This window comes from Neoarius graeffei, chromosome 16 (assembly GCF_027579695.1).
Source record: "Neoarius graeffei isolate fNeoGra1 chromosome 16, fNeoGra1.pri, whole genome shotgun sequence".
NCBI classification, from domain to species: Eukaryota; Metazoa; Chordata; class Actinopteri; order Siluriformes; family Ariidae; genus Neoarius; species Neoarius graeffei.
Genome location: NC_083584.1, coordinates 36230421 through 36258395, shown reverse-complemented (window position 1 = coordinate 36258395; position 27975 = coordinate 36230421). Strand labels below are relative to the sequence as shown.

Sequence of the window (27975 nt, the reverse complement as noted above, 5' to 3'; positions counted from 1 at the left end):
ATTTTACCGAGAAATTTACCAATTAATTCATTAAAAATTCTACAATGTGATTTCCTGGATTCTTTCCCCCCATTCTGTCTCTCATAGTTGAAGTGTACCTATGATGAAAATTACAGGCCTCTCTCATCTTTTTAAGTGGGAGAACTTGCACAATTGGTGACTGACTAAATACTTTTTTGCCCCACTGTATTTGCTTTGTAAGGTCATAAAAACAGCATTCAGATTGTGCTTCCTCTGCTGTGGCACAATGAACTTCTCTACAATGTTGTTAATTAAACCTTTGATTATGTAGAGAGTGATTCAGGAAGAGTGCATAAAAAATGAAACCTTGCATTTTAAAATTTTATTGGTTTAAAAAAAATACAGTTTAATAGGTTGAAAATGAAAAGACACTGAGTGATTTGAAATATTAATGTGTAGTTAATGTACCAGATAGGTCTGTTAACAACTGCAGGTGGGCCATATGGCATAAATATATCATTTTAGATTAGATTAGATTCAACTTTATCATTGCACATGTCACAGGTACAAGGCAACGAAATGCAGATTGCATCTAACCAGAAGTGCATAGCAGTAAATAAGTGAAATATACAAATATAAACGTACAGAAATTACAGGGTATAGAATGGTATAATGATCGATATTTACAGTATGTACAAATGTGCGATATGAATGTACTAATATTTTCATACTTGATATCTTCACCATACTTGATGTGTATAATTAAAATATATTTTATTGAGGTTTTCCTAGCAAAGGGCTATTACAATATTACAAGTAAAAAAAAAAGATTTTGTACAAAAATTGTTTTTTAATATCTAGACAGTTGTGGCGGCACGGTGGTATAGTGGTTAGCGCTGTCGCCTCACAGCAAGAAGGTCCGCGTTCGAGCCCTGTGGCCGGTGAGGGCCTTTCTGTGCGGAGTTTGCATGTTCTCTCGTGTCCGCGTGGGTTTCCTCTGGTGCTCCGGTTTCCCCCACAGTCCAAAGACATGCAGGTTAGGTTAACTGGTTACATCTAAATTGACCGTAGGTGTGAATGGTTGTCTGTGTCTATGTGTCAGCCCTGTGATGACCTGGCGACTTGTCCAGGGTGTACCCCCGCCTTTTGCCCATAGTCAGCTGGGATAGGCTCCAGCTTGCCTGCGACCCCATAGAACAGGATAAAACGGCTAGAGAATAATGAGATGAGATGAGATCTAGACAGGTTGCTTGTTACAAGAAGCACAAAGGGACACTGACACCTGCTGATAATGCTAGTGTTGCGATGTGTTAGTGCAATATTGCCCAGCTATACTCTTAAATAATTTCACTTATAGCTTAGCATGTAAAAAAAAGAGAGAACATTATAAAAAATCTAGTTTTTAATATAGAATATCATTCCTTTCTTAAGTAGTGAATGCCATCTCCTCATGAAAAAGAGAAAGAAGAAAGGTACAACCACAAAGCCCTAATAGATACTGGGATGCTTATGTGATGCTTGGAAGGCACTTTGGAGTAAAGAGGAGCTGAAGGAGACTTAAATCTATCAGTGGTGACTTCCCTGTTATGAGTAAAATGGTTAGATCATTTGACAAAGTGTGCTGAAGGGTTTTGTGAGATAAAATAGAAACAAGGAACTAAGCGTTAATAGAACTAACGGCAAGGAGATGAAAGGTCAGATCCACTGGGTTACCGTCTGTGTGAACAGTGTCTGTGCTGGTGTAATCCAGATTCTTTGGTTACATTTTCCCTCCTAAAAACATGCCAGTAGGTCAATTGGTGACTCTAAATTGCCCCAAGGTGTGAAGGAGGGTATAATTGCGTGTGCGCATGCATCTGAGACCACTTTCATGGTGTATTCTTGCTTCCACTGATTGTTGTATGAATGAATAAATGACATACACAAACCTTCAGTTTTGCTTCCCTTAATGATAAAACCCATCTCAATTCATCTCAGTTAAGATTAGTTTGGCATTGCCTTTTGGGTATCAGCCAGTACCAGCACATGATGTCTTCGGGATGGACCCAAATTGCTGAGTATACAGATATTTGTTCATTGGGCCAGTATCTGGTTTTATTTTATGTTCTTTATTGCTCTGTAGAGCACTTTGAGTTGCCTAGTGTATGAAATGTGCTATACAAATAAAGCTGCCTTGCCTTGCATTTTTTTGGGTGTGGGATTTTTTTTTTGTAGCCTATCAATAAAGGGAAACTGCAAAATATATTTTGTCAGCACATTCTTATACTATATTTATACTTTTGAATTCAAATTTGGAACTATACGTATATGATCTCATCTTGGACACCCATCATCCCTCTCATTCACAATAATGGACGTCAAGTTCACCTTGGCCATTACATTGGAGACAAATTTCTGAAGGCTTCAGTTTGGGAGCACTTCAAATTGAGCATGACAAGACAAAGGCAGTGCACCAAATATGTAATATGTAATGAAACTGGCCTCCGACAGTGGCAAAACAAGTATGAAAAATTACTCTAATGCCGTAAGTAGTAGGCTATTGTTTCAAGGTGTAAAAAAAAAAAAACCTTTGCTTAGCTAACGTCTGTTGTCCAGTCACACTGATAAAGCTGATTTTATCGTTTGAAGGTGTAAAAAAAAAACCCACCTTAGCTTGGCTAATATCTGTTGTCTGGTCTTGTACAACAGTAATTATATCCAATCCAGTCTTTCACAATTTTGTCCAGTAATTTCACAATTGTGTGTGCGTGCGTGCACATTCTGAGTATGAGTAATGCATGGGGGATAAAAGCAGCAGATGAAACTCGTGCTCAGCACCCCCCCCCCCTTAATTATGAAATTACTGCAACGACATTAGATAACATCTTCACATCTACAGCATCAAGTGCCTGTAAAAAAAAAGGAAAGCAACACTTTTTCCCCTCTTACAGTTCTCTAGTAAAGTTGCCATGAAGCCTAGTAGGTTACTGCATGGGATGAATTGTGATGTCAGGTGCGTTTATATAGGTGAGTATTTTTATTTTTATTTTTAAGTACAGTGGAACTTATTGTTAATCTCTGACTCCGACAGTGAGGTTAAAGTGGCTCCTCAGCAGCTATTGCAGGATTATAGAGATAATCAAGGTTTGTAGTATTGCTAAGTGAGGAGTGAAGGGCATAGAACAAACCAGTTTTCTAAAATGCTCCTTTTCCCACCACAGGCAGGCTTTTTTTTTAACCCGTTCCCAGTTCTCAACACACCTATACAAGGCTTTTCAAGGTATTTGTTGTACCTGACTTATTTAGGTGTGTCAACAGAGGTGTTCCAGATGCCTTGAGGGCCAGAACCCTGCATACAGTAGTGTGCACTGCTTTGGAATACAGGCAGTATACAGGTATAAACATACTCCAAGGACTTTGAAATCAATTATCCTTCCCGAGTTTTATGAATGGCTTGACCGGACAAGATTCTGAGCGCCATATTTCCATTGCCAGGAAACTGTAAACACATTGCCTCTCACGCGTTTCCTCTTGTATTTATGTATAAAGTTGACACTTTCCTTATTCATACACATCACTCACAGCTTGTGTTAAATCTGATTTGTATTAAAGGTTGACATTTTGCAGTGGCAGGCCTTTCAAACTGTATGTTTGTTCTGCTGTGTGCTGAGGAAAACAACCCTACTTCAGCCAGAGGTGGACAGTAATGAAGTACATTTACTTGAGTACTGTACTTAAGTACACTTTTTGAGTATCTGTACTTTATTTGAGTATTTTTTTTTTTGGAAACTTATGACTTTAACTTCACTACATTTGAAAGACAAATATCGTACTTTTCACTCCACTACATTTCTGTCAAGGTCCTCATTGGATCTTGACAGTTGGACCTTGATAGTCCTCGTTACTATGAAGCAGCTTTGAAAGTGGATGTTTTTTTCCTTTCCTTTTCTAAAACGTGATTGGTTTTTTTTCCACAGGTGACACTGAGACAGCCTGTCAGTAATCACTAGGGTCACGTCACGTCCATAGACTGTATAATACCAAGTTCAATTATTTCTCAGCAGCATTATTTGAACACGACCAGTCAATGGCAGAATGGAAGGAGGCGGTTCTTCTGGAGAATGCACGCACCCATGGCCATACCTAGAACCCATGTTTCAGTTTTCTGAAAGGATTAAAGATTCATTTCATTTAAAATGTTTGCTTTGTTTGCCTAAAACAAACTTTCTATGGATTTGCCTGCCAAGTTGCCATCGCCTTGTCCACGGCTAACGTTTACACATAGCTAGTTAACTTGCACACTGTTAGTTAGCATGTAAAAACAGAATTATGCTAACATGAATAACATTACCTTATCTGAAGTCCTTTCAGAAATATTTTAGCATAATCTTGCCAAATAAACAAAATGTAGAAATCTTTCTTTTCTAGTAGCATTAGCTACCCAATATGATTTTGAGTTTGAAAAGAGTTTGCTAGCATGTCAGGTGGAGTTTCACTGACTAGCTAGCTTAACGTTAAACCACCATGATGGCACAGCACGCGTTCATTTTGTAAATCTAGTCGGTTGCTTCAGAAGCATTAGGTTTTGTAAGCATTGTGGTAAGAATACAACAATCCATTGACAGAAAATGTACTTTTAATACTTAAGTATTTTTAAAAGCAAGTGCTTCAGTACTTTAACTTAAGTAAAAAATTTGACTGTACATCTTTCACTTGTATCAGAGTAACATTTGACCAGTGGGATCTGTACTTTGACTTAAATAATGAAGTTGGGTACTTTGTCCACCTCTGACTTCAGCACACCTGCCTCACAGCGCATACAGTTTAGAGATTTCTGTTATCTGTTATTACAAAGGTGTACTGTATTTATGCACACTAACTGAAGTACAGTCACATTAGTTCGCGTGCCACATAGTTCACACAGATCAAATTACTTTACAGCAAGCAAATATTTGTATTACATTGTGCTATCTTTTTATTTCTGTATTCATAATTCATATGAATAAATTACATCTGTTAAGATTAGGGTTAGCCCCTTTACTAGCTTTTGCACTCTTTTAGACTTTATATATATGAACTGGAACAAAATCCAATCACATTATCCCTTGTCTGTTCAAATTTCTTATGAGATGAGGTTCCTTCCTGCATTATACACTCTCATAAATGCCACAGAGATAAAATCACATTGCATTAACTGCATTTCCCCTTTCATGGAAATGTGGTTTCAAACATAGTGAATCTGTTGCTCTATTTCCCTCTGACACTCTCCTCTTTTTCTCCATACCTCTGTCTCTTTTGGGCTGGATATTTGTTGAACACACCCACAGGCACTCCGAGCTCTCTAGAAGAGTGTTAGACACTGCTACTATTGATTCAGTCCTGACAGGCAGCTGTGTCTCACACCACACTCTCAACTCCACACACCTAGACAACTCACTGCACTCAGCCATGGCTGTCTACCACAAGGAGTTCGAACAAGCTGGAAAGAAAGCAGGCCTCCAGATCTGGAGGATCGAGAAGATGGAGCTGGTTCCAGTGCCAGAAAGGCTGCATGGGAGCTTCTATGTAGGGGATGCCTACTTAGTCCTTCGTACAGTCAAACAGAAAAGTGCCTGCTTCTATGATCTGCACTTCTGGTTGGGTGAGTTAAAGAACATCTACAGTGCATAATTTGTATTTTCTGACATGGACTTGACATTCTATCTGATTGGAGTTTGAAATAAGAGCAATGTGCTCATGTTGTAAGGGTTTTTATAATGGGCAATTCAGTCTATTCAAATTGCATGAACATAACCTGTCAAAATGGATGTGACATTTCCCTGTGGCTGTATCAGTTCCTTAATGATATGCTGATGTGGACACTGATAAGTAAGGCTTTATATAATCTGATGAGTAGAAAAGATGGACTGAGGAAGTATATGAAGCTCATTTGCTTTACAACCTAATGATTTATCTCAAACAAAAACAGGCCATAAATCTAACAGTCGAAAGCTAAAGTGCAGATGGTAGAAGATAATTAAATCCTGTCGTGCCATATGACACTGACCTCTAACTTATATTGACGTGTTTGGGGGGGGGGGGGGGGGAAGAGAGATCTGTACAATGGAAACTTGAAATGCATACCATGAAAAATGATTTTGCACTTACTGTATCTTGAACTGACAATCAAAACATAATTAATTGTTATTACAGGCATGACACATTTTGTGATGCAAATTAACAAGCTGCAAATCTGCAATGACATTAACTGTACTACTGATGTGTTCTGATCTTTGCTGATCACATTAAGTTGTACTAGAATATACAATGATGAAAAGATGAAAATTGTATCAATGCAATGCACATCTAAGGTTATATCCAACAGCCTGGCTAACTGCTGAGTGACTTCATGGTTTATGAGGATGTAAGACTACACATTATTGTATGCATGTAAATAATTCAAACTAGCTCTGGCTTACTATTGTCTTATTGCCAGTGAAACCTTGCAAAACGAGATCTGACGTGATACAGTTAGCAAACAATAAAAAAACCAGATCTGTTTTGTGCTATTATTTCTGTAACTTCACCACCTTGAGAATAAAGTTGACTCATTGTTGTCTTATCTTTGCTCTTAACGCTGCCTTTCTTTAAATGCACATCATTAAGACCACTGAGGATGCAAACGGGCTCTTAATGGATTTTTTGTCTATCGCATCTTCATCCTAGGAAAGGATTTACTCTAATGCAGTTCACCACATAATGGAGAGGAATGCATTCAAGGACTTTTATGGAGAACTCATAAGTGTCAAAGCATAAGTGTTTTAAAGTGCTGCTGTGCATCATCTAGATTAGCATCAAAGCTGCTTGCAATGCATAAAAAAGTGGAAGTGTACAACAAGTGAGAATTAACACAAGAAGTACCAACAGCTTTGCAAAAGTGTGAAAACAGACAAACTGCTCATAGTATAAACTGATAACACTGAACACTAAAGCCACTGATGCAAATTCATGTAATATGCAACAGTGGAAAAGTTAAGTATTATGAAATTCATATACAGTGCCTAAATATTATGGAATATGTGAATATTGATGCAATCACAGCATTTAAGTTTTTTTTAAATAAATAATTTTGCAAACCATATTACACCCAACCTTGTACACATCCATCCATCCATCCATCCATCCATTATCTGTAGCCGCTTATCCTGTTCTACAGGGTCACAGGCAAGCTGGAGCCTATCCCAGCTGACTATGGGTGAGAGGCGGGGTACACCCTAGACAAGTTGCCAGGTCATCGCAGGGCTGACACACAGAGACAAACAACCATTCACACTCACATTCACACCTACGGTCAATTTAGAGCCACCAATTAGCCTAACCTGCATGTCTTTGGACTGTGGGGGAAACCGGAGCACCCGGAGGAAACCCACACAGACATGGGAAGAACATGCAAACTCCACACAGAAAGGCCCTCACCGGCCGCTGGGCTCAAACCCAGGACCTTCTTGCTGTGAGGCGACAGTGCTAACCACTACACCACCATGCTGCCACCTTGTATACAGTAGTGTAATAATGAATACTGACTTATTCTGTAATATCTTTCTATCTGTGTGTATATTGCTGAATCTGTCCAGGTAATGAGTGCACTCAGGATGAAAGCACATCTGCAGCCATATTTACAGTACAACTAGATGATTATTTGGGGGGCAAGCCAGTTCAATACCGTGAACTCCAGGGCTGTGAATCCACCGCTTTCACCAGTTACTTTAAAGGAGGGATCACATACAAAGTAAGTTTTCCAACACAGTTCTTAAGCTTCTGCTTTTTGAGACTTTAATATTTGGTATGAAGTGTTTGTATGCAAGGATGCGTTATCCTAATGGGCTTCATGGGCAGCTGCCCAGGGCCTCGGCCACTAGGGGGCCTCGGAGGTAGCGAGATCGGAAAATATGAAACGATATTTTCAGAAGTTTTGATCATATTGATAACATTTTTGATGCATTTCGCCACCCGTAAGGAAGCCCACCTTGTCCCGTCGCATAAATCACCCGTCATTGTCAATATGATCACTATCCACCATGTCTTCACACGCTACGCCAGCTTGAGTTCAATGATTTAATTAATGACTTCGCATTCCAGAAAAGTAGGAAAGTGCCCTTGTAAGTTGACCCATGGCTGTCAAACTGAATGCGCAAAGCTGTGTGCCACTGCTGTTTGGGACATTACGTGTGTGAAAGGATGAAATGTTTCACATAGCCTAACATTTTGAGATTTATTTCTGAGAAGCAAGAGATTTTTCTTTCTTTGTTATCACTCTTTGTTTTCACAAGTTAAAAGTCACCTGGATTCCAAAATGAAAACAAACGGTTATATACCAAATGAATGTTCTTGTTCTGAATACTAAAGAAACTGTTGTAGGCCTAGGTTATGTTCTTGACATGTTGTTCATTGACTCACTCATTCAAAGGCTTCTTGAGACTAAACTTTAGTTAACCAGACTTGTTAACCGTGATGTCTGATGGATTTTTTCACCATGCAATTGCCTATTTCACCATTGCTTTTTCTCGATTAAATAGGTGTTGATGGATATAAAGTTTTATTGTTCAATAGTATTTCTAATTGTGCCACTGTCATTATTTAAGTTTCTGTGTCTAGTTAGACAGGCACGTCTGAGGGGGTGAATTTGCTGAGCGCAGTTGACAACAGGTGGGGGTGGGGCCTCGGGGGGGTGTCTGCCCAGGGCTGCCGCCTCGGCAAGGGTTAACGCGGCCCTGTTTGTATGAAGTGTTTTTTTAAGGAGGCAATTAAGAATGTTTGTGCACATGTTTGTAGTTTTGCCCACAGGACTGATACATGGAGTTAAAAAGTGGTTCTTGGAAAAGGGAAAAAAAAAAACCATTGTTTTTTTAATGACTCCAGGCAGGAGGAGTGTCATCAGGGTTCCAGCATGTGATCACCAATGACCTCAGTGCCAAGCGTCTCTTCCATGTCAAGGGCCGGCATGTTGTCAGGGCTACAGAAGCACCTCTGGACTGGGCCAGCTTCAACAAGGGCGACTGTTTCATAGTGGACCTGGGTGCAGTAAGGGCCCACAAAAACACACTGGCATTAGACACTTCATAACTTTAAATAATCTTCATCAGAGATTAGATCAGATAAGGTCAACTTCATTGATGTTGAAGAAAATTCTGTTTATGGTGTGTATTGCTGGTGATTTATTAGTTTACCTGTAACTTAACTTATTTCCTTTTTCTATTTTTGGTTTAAAATATGGTAATATGATCTTTCGTTTCCTGGGACCAATTTACATAGTTTCTAATTACACTTCAGTGCACGCTACACTTACAGTAGTATGAAACAGGAACTCCTGCACACCACACATGTGCTGTGTATGTACAATGGGAGGGAATGCTATTTGGATTAGTCTGAAACCATGGTTATATCAATACAAAATTAGAGAGAACTCAAGGAACAGGACAGGATTAGCAAGATGTGCTTATTCTTGTTTAAACAAGCTATTTATCTGGCCTTTTGTCAATATACAGTATAGCAATATATTACTATTCAATATATTGACCAGCTTCAACTATCATTCAAACAGTCATATCAGTAATGAAATCAGAAAAGCACACCAATAACATTTAAACAAAACATTTAACATGTATTCAGTCAAAAGTATATCAGATGGGGGCGTCGTGGCTCAGGTGGTTAAGGCGCCATACCATGAATGCGGGCGACCCGGGTTCGATTCCGGCCCGAGGTCATTTCCCGATCCCTTCCCGTCTCTCTCTCTCTCTCTCTCCCGCTCATTTCCTGTCTCTACACTGTCCTATCCAATAAAGGTGCAAAAAGCCCAAAAAAATATCTTTAAAAAAAAAAAGTATATCAGATATAGATAACAGCTGGTGAAGATATTTAACAATATAGTTTCAAGCAGGGCGGCACGGTGGTGTAGTGGTTAGCGCTGTCGCCTCACAGCAAGAAGGTCCTGGGTTCGAGCCCCGGGGCCGGCGAGGGCCTTTCTGTGTGGAGTTTGCATGTTCTCCCCGTGTCCGCGTGGGTTTCCTCCGGGTGCTCCGGTTTCCCCCACAGTCCAAAGACATGCAGGTTAGGTTAACTGGTGACTCTAAATTGACCGTAGGTGTGAATGTGAGTGTGAATGGTTGTCTGTGTCTATGTGTCAGCCCTGTGATGACCTGGCGACTTGTCCAGGGTGTACCCCGCCTTTCGCCCATAGTCAGCTGGGATAGGCTCCAGCTTGCCTGCGACCCTGTAGAAGGATAAAGCGGCTAGAGATAATGAGATGAGATGAGTTTCAAGCAGTTTAATTTATTTCACAATTAGTTTACAATATATGGGTAAATAAAGTACAAATACAAAATAATGTATACATGTATTATAGGTAAACTATTACAATGTATACTATTAGGTAAAACACCCAGCCACTGGGGTTGCACAAGCCAGTGCATACTTAGTGCACTGTCTATCCTAATCTATCCAGTCCTGAATAGATTAGGGAGGATTGTGTCAGGAAGGGCATCTGGTGTAAAAACCTTTGCCAAGTCAAATATGCAGATCATGATGATCTGCTGTGGCAACCCCTAACGGGAGCAACCAATAGAAGAAGAGAAAGATTACAAGGTGTACTATTATGCATAACTTTAGTTTAATCATATCCTAGGCCGCCAGCAATGCATAACATGCTATTGTATATGGCTCAGCACTTGACATAATAAAAGTATTGTTTTATGAGGCTCAAAAAGAGGTGTACAGCACATTTCTTTCATAGTGATCAGATCTCAGACCAGTTAAACACTGATAGGAGACACATTACACGGGGCTCTCGAACACCATCATCAACCCACCTGTTGAGGGAATGTCTTTTAGTAGAATGGTGTTCACCAGTCCAGTACAGTTCCAACTTGTGCTGACCCGACACCTTATGAAGACATGCTATGTCCTGTTTTCCTTTTAATTTGTCACCTGCCTGTACATCAGTACATTTTCATCATATGATAAATGTGATAATTCAGGATAAATTTGTATTCATTTGCACTAGTGTTTCACTTTTACACTTATTGTAACATACTTATAGCTTACACTGAGTTGCATATGTATTAGTTTCTGTAGCGTCTCCTTATAAGTTGTTTTAGAAAAAAACATGACTTATGATACATTGAGTGTATTGCTCTGTGTGAATAAGAAACTTGGTGCTTTATGATTTATTATTATAATGGCAATAATGAAAGGTAATGAGACATTTTCCTCTGAAATTAAAAGCCTTTTCCAAATTCAGTATGTACATTTCAGGTGTGTGTTGTAACATTTAATAATAATAATAATAATAATAATAATAATAATAATCCATACAAGTGAAATCAACCATTTGTAGTTAACGATAATTAAAATATTTGGAACGCAATTCAAACATGAAGACAAAGAAGTTGTAATGTACAGAGCAAACAGGTTGAATTGCAGTGTTGTTGAATGCTTATATGACCATGATCTACAGGCTTAATCTGTCTCTCACTGTCTCTCATGCTCACTCTGTTCAGACTATCTACCAGTGGTGTGGCTCAATGTGCAACAAGTTTGAGCGTCTGAAAGCAGCCCAGGTTGCTGCAGGCATTCGTGATAATGAACGTAACGGCCGAGCTCAAATTGTAATTGTAGAAGAGGGAAGTGAACCCAAGGAGCTGATTAAGGTAACATGTAATGCTAAATCAAAGCTATATAGAACTAATATAAGGTCCTTTGGTTGTACATGTCATGCAGTTCATTAATGGAAAGAGGAAATGCTGATTTGTAAAACAACAGGAAGGATGCACTGTGTGTGGTGTAAATTATTTAGCAACTTGAAGTGTTAAACCACTAGTATAGTATTTACAAAAACAGAAAAAAGTTGCTCTTAATATTTTTCATGTCACAGGTTCTTGGTAAAAAGCCAAACCTTGCAGATGGTGATGATAATGACGACATCACAGCTGATATATCTAACAGAAAAATGGCAAAACTTTACATGGTGGGACAGTTTACTAGGTGCACCACAACACAACAAAGTATACAAATACAAATTCACAGATGTAACTTTACCATGAAATCACAACACAGAAAAGAATTATGTTGTTTTTCAGGTATCTGATGCCAGTGGAAAAATGCAAGTGACACTTGTATCAGAAGAGAATCCTTTTTCTCAGAGTCACCTGTTGACCGAAGAGTGCTTTATTTTGGATCACGGCAAAAGCAAGATGATCTTTGTATGGAAGGGTGTGTGTAACTGAACGTTATAATCTTCATAGCATCTTCATAATTATTGCTGCTGCTGCTAAAAAGAAAAAACTGCCTAGGTTTGAAGCATCAGCATTTCTAAATCTTAGTTTCTGGTTTATCTGATGCTGCATCACACGACGTACAAACCACTTCCTATCTGACGTAGGCCGCAACGCAAACCCCAGTGAAAGAAAAGAAGCTATGAAGACAGCCGAGGGCTTCATCAAACAGATGGGTTATCCTGCAAACACACAGGTTCACAGCCCTATGTTAATAATAAATTATGTGACAGTTTAGGAAATCCCTTAACATTGTGAAATTTTTTTTCTCCCACTGAACAGGTACGAGACTGTGTGCATATCTCTGTATATGACCGTATAATATGTTTTCATAATTTCATATCCTCTGAGTTACCAAGTCATGTATCTTTTGTGTAAATGAAAAAGCACAATATGCCCCGTGTGAAGGGTTTTCCCAGGCTGCCACACAGTTCTATTAACTATTAATTAAATGCATCATAAAAAGTATAAACCAATTGAGTCATAATCACTGTCTTTGAAATGATTAAAACAATAGAGAAATAAAATTACATAAAATAATTGTATTTTTATTCTAAAACAATTAATTAAAAGAATTAAAAGAATTAAAAGATCATGATATTGTAACTTTAACTTTATTCTATTTTATTCTTTATTCTATTCTGCTGGTTTCTTTTTTCTCCTCCTATTTGAACTACTACTTCATTTTATTATTTTATTTCTACTATTGTTTAATTCTTATTATTTTCTTTTAATTCTTTTAATTCTTTTAATTAATTGTTTTAGAATAAAAATACAATTATTTTATGTAATTTTATTTCTCTATTGTTTTACTGTTTTTGTTTTTACTTCTGTAAAGCACATTGAACTGCCATTGTGTATGAAATGTGCTATATAAATAAACTTGCCTTGCCTTGCCTTTGAAAAAGGAATGGTCAAATAATTAAAGACCTCCTTCCTCAAACACAGATTCAGGTGCTTCCAGAAGGAGGAGAGACTCCCATCTTCAAGCAGTTCTTTAAGGATTGGAAAGAGAAGGACCAGAGTGAAGGACTGGGCCGGGTCTATGTCACCGAACGGATTGCTAGGATTCAACAGGTGCAGTTTGACGCTTCTAAACTTCACGAATCTCACCAAATGGCAGCCCAGTATAACATGGTGGATGACGGAACTGGAAAAACGCAGGTGAGCAACATGAAGAGCGGCAGGTATATTTGGCCTAACAGGATGTCAGGGGTCTTCAAAGATTTAAAAAAAAAAAAAGATAGCAATATCAGGTTTCATTTTTGGCATCCACATTAGATTATTTGCCATTAACAAATGGCAAATAATCTAATGTGGATTATTTGCCATAATCCACATTAGCACAGTGGTGTAAGTGGTTAGCATGGTTGCTTCACAGCAAGAAGGTTCTGGGTTCGAGCCCAGTGGCCAGTGGGGGCCTTTCTGTGTGGAGTTTGCATGTTCTCCCCACGTCTGAGTGGGTTTCCTCCAGGTGCTCCGGTTTCCCCCACAGTTCAAAGACATGCGGTTAGGTTAATATGGGATGGCCTTGGGTTGATGTGCCCTTGAGCGAGGCACCTAACTCCTATCTGCTCCCCGGGCACTGTTAGCATGGCTGCCCACTGCTCTGGGTATGTATGTGTGTGTGCTCATTGCTCACGTGTGTGTGTGTGCATGTGTGTGTTCACTGCTTCAGATGGGTTGAATCCAGAGAGGAATTTCACAAGCGTGTGATGAATAAAGTTCTTCTTCCTCTTCTAAAAGTGGATTAATTTGGACTTGTGTGCAGCAGTACCACAAAACTAGATGTAAAAAATGCACTATATTGACAAAAGTATGTGGACACCTAACCATAATGCCCATATGTCCTCGTAAAACATCCTATTACAGATTTAGTCCCCTTCTGCTGTTAAAATAACCTCCACTCTCCTGGGAAGGCTTTCCACTAGATTTTGGAGGGTGGCTAACAAGATTTGTCCATTCAGCCACGATAGCATAGATCAGGCACTGTTGTTGGTTGAGGAGGTTTGGGTGCAGTCAGTATGAGGTCAGGGCTCTGTGCAGGAGACTTAAGTGCTTCCACTCCAACCTTGGAAAACCTTGTATTTATGGACCTTGCTTTTTACACAGGGACATTGATGCTGGAATTCATAATGCTATAGCATAAAAAGACAGACAAATGTACACTTTAAACTTTTTGGCTACAGAATTTTTGGGGAATATGGAACATTACATATGGGTGTAATGTTCACAAACAATGCTCACAAACTTATGGCCATATAATAATTTGAATGGTAGGTTAAATGGTGACTCTAAAATTGACCGTAGGTGTGAATGTGAGTGTGAATGGTTGTCTGTGTCTTTGTGTCAGCCCTGCGATGACCTGGTGACTTGTCCAGGGTGTACCCCGCCTTTCGCCCGTAGTCAGCTGGGATAGGCTCCAGCTTGCCTGCGACCCTACACACACACACACACACACACACACACACACAGCACGCTCCCCAATTATTGGCACCCCTGGTTAAGATGTGTTAAAAGCCTATGCTTATGATTATGCTTCTGCAGTAAAAATTCAATTTTTATTGCAGAAGCATAATCTCACACTGAAAATTGTAGAAAAATGTAACCTTTAACTCAAGTGATTTTTTTTTTAAAAATCCCTGACTAAGAAATAATTATTTTTCATAAAATCACCTGTTCCACAATTATTGGCACCCATAACAATTCCTAGAAAATAAATGTAATTGAAGCATTTCTGTCATTTCTACTGTAGTTTATAAAGTTGATCAGAGTATCTAGGAACCTTTAATTAGTAATTCATCACATCCTGTTTCCCTGGGGTATAAATATGATGTGATACAGAGGCCTATTTCTCTTATCCACTCTTCAACATGGGAAAGACAAGAGAACACACCATTCAAGTAAGGCAGATGTGTGTCGACCTTCATAAGTCAGGCAATGGCTACAAGAAAATAGCTACTCGCCTACACCTGCCCATATCTAAAGTCAGAGGAATCATCAAGAAGTTTAAAACAACTGGAACAGTGGCAAACAAGCCTGGATGAGGATGCAAGTTTATCTTGCCACCACGCACAGTGAGGAGGATGGTAAGAGAAATAAAAAGTTCTCCAAAGCTCACTGTTAGAGAATTGCATCAAAGAGTAGCATCTTGGGGTCACAAAGTCTCCATAACAACCATCAGGCGCTATCTACATGCCAACAAGCTGTTTGGGAGGCATGCACGGAAAAAGCCTTTTCTCACTTACAAGCATAAACGTAAACGTCTGGAGTTCGCTAAGCATTCTGGGACTTCAACTGGGACCGTGTGCTTTGGTCAGATGAGACCAAGATAGAGCTTTTTGGCAACAAACACTCTAATACATCACAAAAGATGAGTATGCAGAAAAGCACCTCATGCCCACTGTGAAGTATGGGGGAGGATCGGTGATGCTGTGGGCCTATTTCTCTTCCAAAGGCCCCGGGAACCTTGTTAGGGTGCATGGCATCATGAACTCTTTGAAATACCAGGACATTTTAAATCAAAATCTGGTGGCCTCTGCCCGAAAGCTGAAGATGGGTTGTCACTGGGTCTTTCAGCAAGATAATGACCCTAAACATGTGGCCAAATCTACATAAAAATGGTTTACCAGACACAAAATCAAGCTCCTCCCATGGCCATCTCAGTCCCCAGACCTCAACCCAATTGAAAACCTGTGGGGTGAGCTGAAGAGGAGAGTGCATAGGAGAGGACCCAGGACTCTGGATGGTTTAGAGAGATTGTGCAAAGAGGAATGGTCGAATATCCCTCTCTCTGTATTCTCCCATCTTGTGAAATGTTATAGGAGAATATTAAGTGCTGTCTTGTTGGCAAAAGGGAGTTGTACAAAGTATTAACATCGGGGTGCCAATAATTGTGGCACACATGATTTCATGTAAAATAATTATTTCTTAATGTGGGATTTTTTTCCCACTGAATAAATGCACTTGAATTAAAGGTTGGATTTTCCTCTTTCTTTGCATTGTTGTCCTATATTATTAAAAAAAAGAATTTAGTAGAAGCCTAAGAACATATCTGAATGAGGGGTGCCAATAATTGTGGAGGGCGCTGTGTGTGTGTGTGTGTGTGTGTGTATATATATATATATATATATATATAATTGGGGATTTTAAGCTTTTATTCATCACATGTACATTAGAGCACAGTGAAATTCTTTCTCTGCATTTAACCCATCTAGGGATGTGAGCACACACACCCAGAGCAGTGGGCAGCTATACAGCAGTGCCCAGGGAGCAGTTCAGGGATTATGTGCCTTGCTGCCTTGCTCAAAAGAGGGAAAGTGCTGTTCATTCACTCCTCCCACCCACACATTTTCCTGCTGGTCCAGAGAATTGAACCAGCGACCTTATGGTCCTAAAACTGCTTCACTAAACTTCACTAAATGTCTCCCCATCAGAAGGAAATTAACTAGTGTGGATTGAGTTTTGTTACACAGTAACTGTAATGTTAAAGATGAGGTCAGTGGTTTAATGTCCAAATACTTTAAAATATTTAGCAAAGTTGCCCTCACATTTTGACAAATGTCTGGTCAGAGAAAAACCCAGGCCTCTGTGGAAACTAAGGTCATGTAAAAGAAGAAAAAAGCAAAATTATGTGGACCATCATCATCTAACCAATCAGGACAAATAGGCATCCCTATTTATCTGTCAGTCAAAGTTAATTGAGGAAGTGTCACTTGTGTGCTAGCATTCAGATAATCTGTCTTAGGCAGCAGTGTGCATTTTTTTTTAGTGATGGGGCATAGTTTTGGAAGGACATTGAAGGGGTGGTCAGTGCTTGTTTATTACATTTCAGAAGACAGTTTTGCTAACTGCAATCACATTGCTGTGATTATACCATCTCCATTACGTTTGCATTTGGCATCTGCCTGCCTTTACATAAAGACACATTTTATATCGAAATGTATTTTTCATTCAGAGTTTGTTGTTTTTCAATGTTTTACTTTTCAGATTTGGAGGGTGGAAACCGGTAATAAAAAAGACACCAAAGTTCCCATAGATCCAAAGACATATGGGCAATTCTATGGGGGGGACTGTTATATCATTTTATACACCTACGGAAAAGGGCAAATCATCTACACCTGGTAAGTTACACTTTTTCAGTGATGATCGATGACTAAATTCAGTGATGTGACAGACACTTAGTTTACCTGTATTTTCTTCATTAGCTCTGAAAGTATAGACCTTTCTGCTCTCTCTTTATAGGCAGGGTTCCAGCAGTACGATAGATGAGCTGACTGCTTCAGCCTTTCTCACTGTTGAACTGGACAAGTCACTGGGTGGAAGCGCAGTCCAGGTGACTAGCTGTGGACACACGTTAGAAATAAAAAAGAGAAATATAGTTTTCATTTATTAATCTATTGTGATAAGATAGCAAATGCATATATACTGTACATACTACTACGTCTAATGAGCTACACTGTTAGAAATAGGGGTACAGTAGGCATCCATTTCTGTCCCCCAAGATACAATGAACACTAATGTACTGCCTACGGTAGATCATTATTAGAGCTCAAGATAACTATGGTTACTTTTTAGGGCCAAAGAGGTCTACATAGGTGTTCCTAAGCAGTATATAAAAGGTACAAATAAGTACCTTCGAGTGTACTGCTCCAGTGACAAGCCATTGTAGCCCTAAAGATACAATAATGTACTTTATTTTCTGAGAGTGTAGGTGTGCCTGGTATAAAGTTGAAGGTGGTTTACAGTAATGCTATTACACTTACAAATATTTGAAAGTTATATACAGTGCCTTGATTCATCCCCTCAAACATTTTCACATCTTGTAGTTTGTGGTAAAGGTTTATTATTATTATTATTATTATTATTATTTTAAATGAGTCCCAGACTAGCCCTGTGGTGACCTGGCGACTTGTCCAGGGTGTACCCTGCCTTTCGCCCGTAGTCAGCTGGGATAGGCTCCAGCTTGCCTGCGACCCTGTAGAACAGGATAAAGCGGCTAGAGATAATGAGATGAGATGAGATGAGATGAGTCCCAGACTTGTTCTGATAGATTTTTGGTCTTTATGATTCTGTTTGTTTTGATATGTTTGCTGATAAACTCTGGGGCCTTCCAGGAACAGGTGTATTTATATTGAGATCACGTGACCTTTTAACCTCACACAGATGGCCTCTAGTAATTTAACTGATTGCACTTGAACTAATTTAGGTGATTCACAGCAATGTGGTTGAATCCTTATTCAGTCACACCTTTTACACTTATTTATTTAGAAAGAAATGCAAACCATGGGGTGGCATGGTGGTGTAAGTGGTTAGCACAGTCGCCTCACAGCAAGAAGGTTCTGGGTTCGAGCCCAGCGGCTGGTGGGGGCCTTTCTGTGTGGAGTTTGCATGTTCTCCCTGTGTCTGCGTGGATTTGCTCTGGTTTCCAAATTCCCCCACAGTCCAAAGACATGCGGTTAGGTTAATATGGGACAGCCTTGGGCTGAGGTGCCCTTGAGCAAGGCACTGAACTCCCAATTGCTCCCCGGGTCCTGTTAGCATGGCTGCCCACTGCTGTGTGTGTGTGCTCATTGCTCACGTGCATGTGTGTGTTCACTGCTTCAGATGGGTTAAATGCAGAGAGGAATTTCACAAGTGTGTGATGAATAAAGTTGTGCTTTCTTTCTTTCTTTTCTTCTAAATTAAATATTATGGACTATTTTGTGTAGATTAATGACATATAATCTCAATTATTTATAATTAAATTCCAGATTGTAACACTACAAAATGTCAAAAAATTTAAGAGGGTGAATACTTATGCAAGTCACTGTAAATGTTCAAAACAGTTGCATGGAAAATATGAGGTAAATGTGACGTAAAACAACTGTAGCCATCAACCATGTTATATTACTTTAATTTTTTAAAAATTATTTTTATTGCAACTTCATATTAGAAAAATGTACTGGAGATATTCCTGTGTAGTAAATAACTCAATTTGAAAGAGCATGGATAGTCAAGCAGTAAAATAGATGCTACATTCAGGGATGCTGTAAAGAGGGGAGAGGTGGGGATCCTCAGTAGATGGAGCTTAAGAATTAATACTCTCCAGGGTGGGGGCCCAATGTTGATAATGAAAATGTTGGAGAAGACCCACATATAATTTAAGTAAATTATTCAGGAAAAGGTCGGCACGGTGGCATAGTGGTTAGCACTGTCGCCTCACAGCAAGAAGGTCCGGGTTCGAGCCCCGTGGCCGGCGAGGGCCTTTCTGTGCAGAGTTTGCATGTTCTCCCCGTGTCCGCGTGGGTTTCCTCCGGGTGCTCCGGTTTCCCCCACAGTCCAAAGACATGCAGGTTAGGCTAATTGATGGCTCTAAATTGACCGTAGGTGTGAACATGAGTGTGAATGGTTATCTGTGTCTATGTGTCAGCCCTGTGATGACCTGGCGACTTGTCCAGGGTGTACCCCGCCTTTCGCCCGTAGTCAGCTGGGATAGGCTCCAGCTTGCCTGTGACCCTGTGAGACAGGATAAGCGGCTACAGCGGCTAATGGATGGATGGATGGATATTCAGGAAAACACTGCCATCTTGTGGTCATATTTAAAGCTGTGTTTAAAACGTTCAATGTTTAGGTCCGGGTGACCCAAGGAAAGGAACCTGCACATTTGCTGAGTCTGTTCAAAGCCAGACCTCTGGTTGTGTATAAAAATGGGACATCCAGGCAAGGAGGGCAGAAACCTTCACCTTCAACCCGGCTATTTCAAGTGCGCAGAAACCTGGGTACAATCACACGCATATCTGAGGTGAGGTCCAACACACATGTGCACAGGTGATTGGATATAAAACATGTGGTTTCCACTTTATTAATTCATATTAATAAAGTAATCAGATTAATAAACTAATAACTTTATTAATTTATTAGTCAATTTATTAACGGGAGATGCATTTTTATCTATGTTTTCGAACAGGTTGATGCCATAGCAGCTAGTTTGAACTCCAATGATGCCTACCTATTGAAGGTGCCTCAGGGGAATGGGTATCTATGGGTAGGGAAAGGGGCAAGTGAAGAAGAGGAACGTGGAGCTGAATACATGGGTGAGCTGCTGCAGTGTCGCCCCCAACATATTACAGAGGGAAAGGAGCCAGGTGAGAGCACACCACTTGCTGTTAGACACATTTATACCAGAGCACTGTTAAATGCTCAATACTTATTGGTCAAAAGGTGTTGATTAATTTTCTATAACAGCACAACCCTGACGATAGTTCTGTCTGAAAGGTTTATGTTAATGTGCTCATTCTAGTATGTTCTCATTTCATGATAACTTACACAGAGACTTTGTATGGCATACACTATTTAAAGATAGATAGATAGATAGATAGATAGATAGATAGATAGATAGATAGATAGATAGATAGATAGATAATTATCCATGTTCTTTTTTCCAGGTGTTTCCCATTACAGGAAACCTAGCCTATACAGTATATTTACAGGTTGGAAATATGACATGCCTAATGTTTCTTTTGTTAATGTTTTAAAGAGGCGTTCTGGAATGCTCTGGGTGGACAAACCAAGTACCAGACATCGGAGAAGCTGGAGAGCAAAAGCACAGTACGGCCTCCTCGTCTGTTTGCCTGCTCCAACAAAACAGGAAGATTCATTGTACGTATTCAGCCTATAAATAGTGAAGGTTTACCAGTAAAACTGCAGAGTAAGTGCTAAGGCAGTTTGGAATGTACTGTGTTTCCTGTTTTTGCTCTATATTAAATTAGGCATTTTTAAATTATAGCTTATTTTATGCATCTTGGTCTCCACATTCGGCTAGAAAAACGGCTTGGGTAAACATCGTGTGTAATTCCTGGCTGTATTCTGTCTTGGCTGTAATGCAGCCATTTTTGGTTCCTGTGTTTTAGGACCTTTTCTTAGTTTGACTGATAATCTGATTTAAGTTTAGTACAAAATAACTGTCATTTCTCAACCTAAGAACTTGGAAATTGCATTATTTAGGTTATTTATTTGTTTTTATGGCAGTAGCTCAGTGTTTGACTACTGACTGGAAGGTCATGATTTCAAATCACAGCACCATTAAGCTGCCACTACTGGGTCCTTGAGCAAGACACTTAACCCTTAACTACTCATTTGTGTAAAAAAAAAAAGTAAGTCGCTCTGGATAAGGGTGTCTGGAAAATACTGTATGTGTAAATTTTTAAATACCACCTTTGAAAGAAGAAGAAGACAAAACCTTTATTTGTCACATGCACACTCAAGCACAGTGAGATTCATCCTTTGCATTTAACCCATCTGAAGCAGTGAACACATGCACCCAGAGCAGTGGGCAGCCATACTACAGTACCTGGGGAGCAGTTAGGGGTTAGGTACCTTGCTCAAGGGCACCTCAGCCCAAGGCCGCCCCATGTTAACCTAACTGCATGTCTTTGAACTGTGGGGGAAACCGGAGCACCTGGAGGAAACCCATACAGACACGGGGAGAACATGCAAACTTCACACAGAAAGGCCCCCCGTCAGCCATTGGACTCGAACCCAGAACCTTCTTGCTGTGAGGCGACCGGGCTAACCACTACACCACCGTGCCGCCCGAAAGATCATATATAGCAAACACTGAGACTCATTTCATAATAGCAACATATGTATTCCAATGTCTAAACATAACTTGCAGACTTTCTTTATGTTTAAGAAAGTACTGGCATAACATCATCTCATACAGTCATGTTTTATAGCATAATAACCGGAAATAAATCATCCACTTCTGGTTGATACTCAGATTGAAGAAGTGCCTGGTGAGTTCACCCAGGATGACCTGGCAGAGGATGATGTCATGCTACTGGATGTCTGGGATCAGGTAGAGTAAATGAGCTTTTATGAGTTTCACATTTTGATAAGTGAATATGATCATATGTTAGGTAAACAAACAAATAAATAAAAATAAAAATCTTTACCACTCTCCATATGCATGTGTATATCTGTGATCAGGTGTTTATCTGGATTGGAGCTGATGCCAATGAAGTGGAAAGAACAGAGTCAGTAAAGTCGGGTGAGCAGCTCTTGCACACATTTATTTCCCTGCAATAAAATCCACTACGTTAAGCTTGATAATAGCATATCAGTATCATTTAACATAATTATGTGTGTCAAATGGAGCACTAATAGCACTCAAATGCACACCTAACAGCATTAAAATGCATTACAGATTAAATCATTGCCAGCATCAATTTGGACTGTTGTAAAAATGTATTGTGTGTCGTGTACTGTGTGACAAAACTAATGGAAGAAAATGACGATGTTGAAATATTAGATTCTCAAATTGTTTCTGAGCATTGGGCCTTACATTAAGCGCTACTATACAAATGTAACCTACAACAAAATATCAAATGTCTTAATCACAATTACATACTCACTAATTTAAGGGGTTGTAACAGAATGACTTATTTTCAAATCAGGCTTACTGTCAGTATACTAATGCTGGAGTTTATTTTAATTGTTATAATTATATTTGGGGGGCGGCACGGTGGTGTAGTGGTTAGCGCTGTCGCCTCACAGCAAGAAGGTCTGGGTTCGAGCCCCGGGGCCGGCGAGGGCCCTTCTGTGCGGAGTTTGCATGTTCTCCCCGTGTCCGCGTGGGTTTCCTCCGGGTGCTCCGGTTTCCCCCACAGTCCAAAGACATGCAGGTTAGCTTAACTGGTGACTCTAAATTGACCGTAGGTGTGAATGTGAGTGTGAATGGTTGTCTGTGTCTATGTGTCAGCCCTGTGATGACCTGGCGACTTGTCCAGGGTGTACCCCGCCTTTCGCCCGTAGTCAGCTGGGATAGGCTCCAGCTTGCCTGCGACCCTGTAGAAGGATAAAGCGGCTAGAGATAATGAGATGAGATGAATTATATTTGGTTTAGTTTTTCTGGTTGCTTATAGACAATATTGAATCAAAAAGCGCATACAGTGGCATGCAAAAGTTTGGGCACCCTTACTGAAAATGTCTGTTACTGTGAATAGTTAAGTGAGCAGAAGATACACTGATCACCAAAAGGCATAAAAGTAAAGATGACATTTCTTTTCAGCAAGATTTGTGTTATTTTTGTTTTGTACAATTGGAGAGTGAAAAAAGAAAAGGAACACCATGCGAAAGTTTGGGCACCCCAATACATTTGAGTTCTCAGGTAACTTTTACCAAGGTTCCAGACCTTAATTCACTTATTGAGCTGTGGCTTGTTCAAATTCTTCATTAGGAAAGGTCAGATGATGCAGATTTCAAAGCTGTATAAATTTTCTGACTCCTCAGACTTGTCCCTAAAATCAACAGCCATGGGCTCCTCTAAGCAACTCCCTCGCATTCTGAATAATAAAATAATTGATGCTCACAAAGCAGGAGAAGGCTACAAGAACGTAGCAAAGTGTTTTCAGGTAGCTGTTTCCTCAAATTGTAATGTTATTAAGAAATGGCAGTTAACAGAAACAGTGGAGATCAAGGTGAGGTCTGGACGATGAAAACTTTCTGAAAGGACTACTCGTTGGATTGCTAGAAAGGCAAATTAAAAAACCCTGTTTGACTGCAAAAGACCTTCAGAAAGATTTCGCAGACCCTGGAGTGGTGGTGCACTGTTCTACTATTCTACTATTCACTGTTCTATGGGCAGCATGGTGGTGTAGTGGTTAGCACGGTCGCCTCACAGCAAGAAGGTTCCGGGTTCAAACCCAGCGGCCGGCGAGGGCCTTTCTGTGTGGAGTTTGCATGTTCTCCCCGTGTCTGCGTGGGTTTCCTCTGGGTGCTCCGATTTCCCCCACAATCCAAAGACATGCAGTTAGGTTGACATGGGGCGGCCTTGGGCTGAAGTGCCCTGACTGCTCCCTGGGTGCTCTGGTGTGGCTGCCCACTGCTCTGGGTGTGTGTGCACGTGTGTTTACTGCTTCAGATGGGTTAAATGCAGAGGATGAATTTCACTGTGCTTGAAGTGTGCATGTGACAAATAAAGGTTTCTTCTTCTACTATGCAGCAGGAGAGTCATCAGAAGAAAACCTTTCCTGTGTCCTAGCCACAAAATTCAGCGTCTGAAGTTTGCAAATGAACATCTAAATAAGCCTGATTTAACTGTTCACAGTAACAGCAATTTTGATCAGGGGTGCTCAAACTTTTACATACCACTGTATATGCTTAATCACTGTGCGTAATATGATTTAAAGATTTGTACATTTGAAAGAATTCAGGCTTAAAATTTAAGATGTGGAAGAAAAGGTGCTTGATATAAAATGAGAACGTGTGAAAACCGATTTTGCACATAAATTGGCTGAATAATTCTGATAAATAATCATAAATAAGAAATAAAAATCTCATCTCGTCTCATTATCTCTAGCCACTTTATCCTGTCCTACAGGGTCGCAGGCAAGCTGGAGCCTATCCCAGCTGACTACGGGCGAAAGGCAGGGTACACCCTGGACAAGTCGCCAGGTCATCACAGGGCTGACACATAGACACAGACAACCATTCACACTCACATTCACACCTACGGTCAATTTAGAGTCACCAGTTAACCTAACCTGCATGTCTTTGGACTGTGGGGGAAACCGGAGCACCCGGAGGAAACCCACGCGGACACGGGGAGAACATGCAAACTCCGCACAGAAAGGCCCTCGCCGGCCATGGGGCTCGAACCCGGACCTTCTTGCTGTGAGGCGACAGCGCTAACCACTACACCACCGTGCCGTCCCGAAATAAAAATCATAAATAAAAATATATATTATGAAAATAGGGCGGCATGATGGTGTAGTGGTTAGCGCTGTCGCCTCACAGCAAGAAGGTCCGGGTTCGAGCCCCGTGGCCGGTGAGGGCCTTTCTGTGCGGAGTTTGCATGTTCTCCCCGTGTCCGCGTGGGTTTCCTCCGGGTGCTCCGGTTTCCCCCACAGTCCAAAGACATGCAGGTTAGGTTAACTGGTGACTCTAAATTGACCGTAGGTGTGAATGTGAGTGTGAATGGTTGTCTGTGTCTATGTGTCAGCCCTGTGATGACCTGGCGACTTGTCCAGGGTGTACCCCACCTTTCGCCCGTAGTCAGCTGGGATAGGCTCCAGCTTGCCTGCGACCCTGTAGAACAGGATAAAGCAGCTAGAGATAATGAGATGAGAATGAGATGATATTATGAAAATATTTATGCATATTGGTCATTATCATATAGACCTAAGGGCTGAATAACTCAGACACAAGTATGGAGTACAATGTATTTTAGTAATATGTATTATTGATTATGTGTATATGAAAGGGCCAGGATAGTAACCATGCAAGAATCCCAAAAACATTCAAGCAATAGATACTGCATTTGAGTATAACAAGAGCACATTAATGTAGTAGAGGGTTCAACAGAAATTTAAATGTCTGAGAACAGTGCAATACACAGTACACACAAAGTCAAGGCTGGTGTCTATCACTGAAGTATGTGTAAACAACATTGAACAATCAAGAAAGCCCAGACTTCCAGAGATGAAAAGGTGAAAACTCTCTCACTGATTACTGATTTACCATTTCTTTACAGCCAAGGCGTATATTGACACAGATCCATCAGGACGGGATAAGAGGACACCCATAGTCATAGTGAAACAGGGCCATGAGCCCCTTACCTTCACTGGGTGGTTCCTGGCATGGGACTCATCCAAGTGGCAGACCAGGAGCACAAACTGAAGACACAGAATGTCATTTTAAGCTCAGGGAAGCTGTATGACTGTGTATGACATCTAGGTAAAAACAGGCTATGCCTTAAAACTAACATCCCAATCATGCCTGTATGTTAAAACAGTACCTCCGCCTTGGTTACCTTTCATCATTGCTGGATTGGTGCATTTCTTTTCTACCATCACTGGGCATCATTTACCTGTAAAGATGCATGAAATAAATTATTATTCTAAAAGCTCAAAATATTAAAGGTAATACGATGGTTCTTAATTTGCAATTATGCACTTTAAAGCTTAAATGTGCAGGAAATGTATGTTAGTACACTACCGTTCAAAATTTTGGGGTCACTTTGAAATGTCCTTATTTTTGAAAGAAAAGCACTGTTCTTTTCAATGAAGATCACTTTAAACTAATCAGAAATACACTCTATACATTGCTAATGTGGTAAATGACTATTCTAGCTGCAAATGTCTGGTTTTTGGTGCAATATCTCCATAGGTGTATAGAGGCCCATTTCCAGCAACTCTCACTCCAGTGTTCTAATGGTACAATGTGTTTGCTCATTGCCTCAGAAGGCTAATGGATGATTAGAAAACCCTTGTACAATCATGTTAGCACAGCTGAAAACAGTTGAGCTCTTTAGAGAAGCTATAAAACTGACCTTCCTTTGAGCAGATTGAGTTTCTGGAGCATCACATTTGTGGGGTCGATTAAATGCTCAAAATGGCCAGAAAAATGTCTTGACTATATTTTCTATTCATTTTACAACTTATGGTGGTAAATAAAAGTGTGACTTTTCATGGAAAACACAAAATTGTCTGGGTGACCCCAAACTTCTGAACGGTAGTGTATATAAAAGGTGTACTCTGGAGCGTACCCTCTCAAAGACAAGGGGGGAAGTACACTTTTTTCCCCCAAAAAATGTTTCCTTCAGCTTTTTTAAAAAATTGAACTTGCATGGATTATTCTTCTCTGTATTGCCTAATGTGTCAGATTTATGGGATTGTGATACTGCTTAATAAAATGCAAAAAAAAAAAAAATCAATTAAAAATGTAAAACTGATCAGAACATTGTCAGTTTCATTTGAGTCACACCTTCCTGAGTGATGAATGAGCGTCTTAGTGATTAATTATAGGCGTAGGCTTTCAGTTAGCTTTATCTTATAAATGTAATCAAGATCAATATCAGTTATAATCCTAGTTCAGACATTGATTCGGGGAAAATACAGTGACATGGGAACCTGTGACCGCTAGATGGCACACATGAGAAACCGAGCATTTGTCCTGCTTATTTATCCTCAGAAAGAGAAACTGTCTCACTGATACCCAATTAACACTATTTCACTTCCAAAGACGACAGAAACCCGCGGGTGTGTATTTGTATGAAACACAGTGTAGCCAGTATTGGTATTTGGCCCTTTTGAAGTCAGACGTGTTAATGGCCGGGTGATCTGTGTGATAGACAGGATCATCTCAGGCACATTGGCCGATAGAAGATGTTGATGGATCACGAGACACCACCTCTTTTCACCTCTTTTCACATGACACCCCCCCATGGCAGCCCGTTTCGGGCACTTGGGGGTGGGGTGGGTGGGAAGGAATCACATAGCATGTCATAATAATGGGAACGTTTCTCATAATTATAACTTTGTATCCCATAACTATGACTTTATATCTCATAATTCTGAGACAGGCCTACTTTATGACTTGCAGCATAATAATGACTTCTCTATTTCACTGAGAACATTTTATCAAAATGCCTTAATATCTCATAATTCCGAATCATAATAAGGACAAACATCCTCATATTTCATTATGAGTTAGCAAGCCATAATTATGAGATACTAAGTCACTATTATGAGATCTCATAAGATCTCATTATTGAGGTATGAAGTGATTATTATGAGATATGTATGAGAAATACTCATTATTATGGTGGTGGAAACAAGCTTCCATAGCTACTTTTCAGGTTTCATTTAGTTACTGAACATTATTTGTAACTGAAAGAAAGTGTTTTCCTCTTCTTCTTTTGGCTGCTCCTGATTAGGGGTCGCCACAGCGGCTCTTTCGTCTCCAT

General features: G+C 40.1%; 1 protein-coding gene across 1 annotated transcript; it reads left to right on the top strand.

Annotated features, from left to right (window-relative positions):
- The first annotated feature begins 5267 nt into the window (after window positions 1–5267).
- Window positions 5268–26961, top strand: scin (scinderin). Its single transcript, XM_060942851.1, has 16 exons — window positions 5268–5581; window positions 7554–7708; window positions 8839–9000; window positions 11475–11624; window positions 11849–11941; window positions 12054–12186; window positions 12356–12444; window positions 13197–13412; window positions 17238–17371; window positions 17493–17583; window positions 19861–20031; window positions 20197–20374; window positions 20767–20888; window positions 22009–22086; window positions 22218–22278; window positions 25762–26961. The coding sequence occupies exons 1-16, from the start codon at window positions 5389–5391 to the stop codon at window positions 25905–25907; spliced, it is 2172 nt and encodes a 723-aa protein (XP_060798834.1). The 5' UTR covers window positions 5268–5388; the 3' UTR covers window positions 25908–26961.
- Window positions 26962–27975: the final 1014 nt, after the last annotated feature.

Coding starts and splice junctions, on each gene's coding strand:
- scin (XM_060942851.1), top strand. CDS start 5,389: ATGGCTGTCTACCACAAGGAGTTCGAACAAGCTGGAAAGAAAGCAGGC. Junction 13,413..17,237: donor ACGGAACTGGAAAAACGCAG/GTGAGCAACATG, acceptor TTTACTTTTCAG/ATTTGGAGGGTGGAAACCGG. Junction 17,584..19,860: donor TGGGTGGAAGCGCAGTCCAG/GTGACTAGCTGT, acceptor TTCAATGTTTAG/GTCCGGGTGACCCAAGGAAA.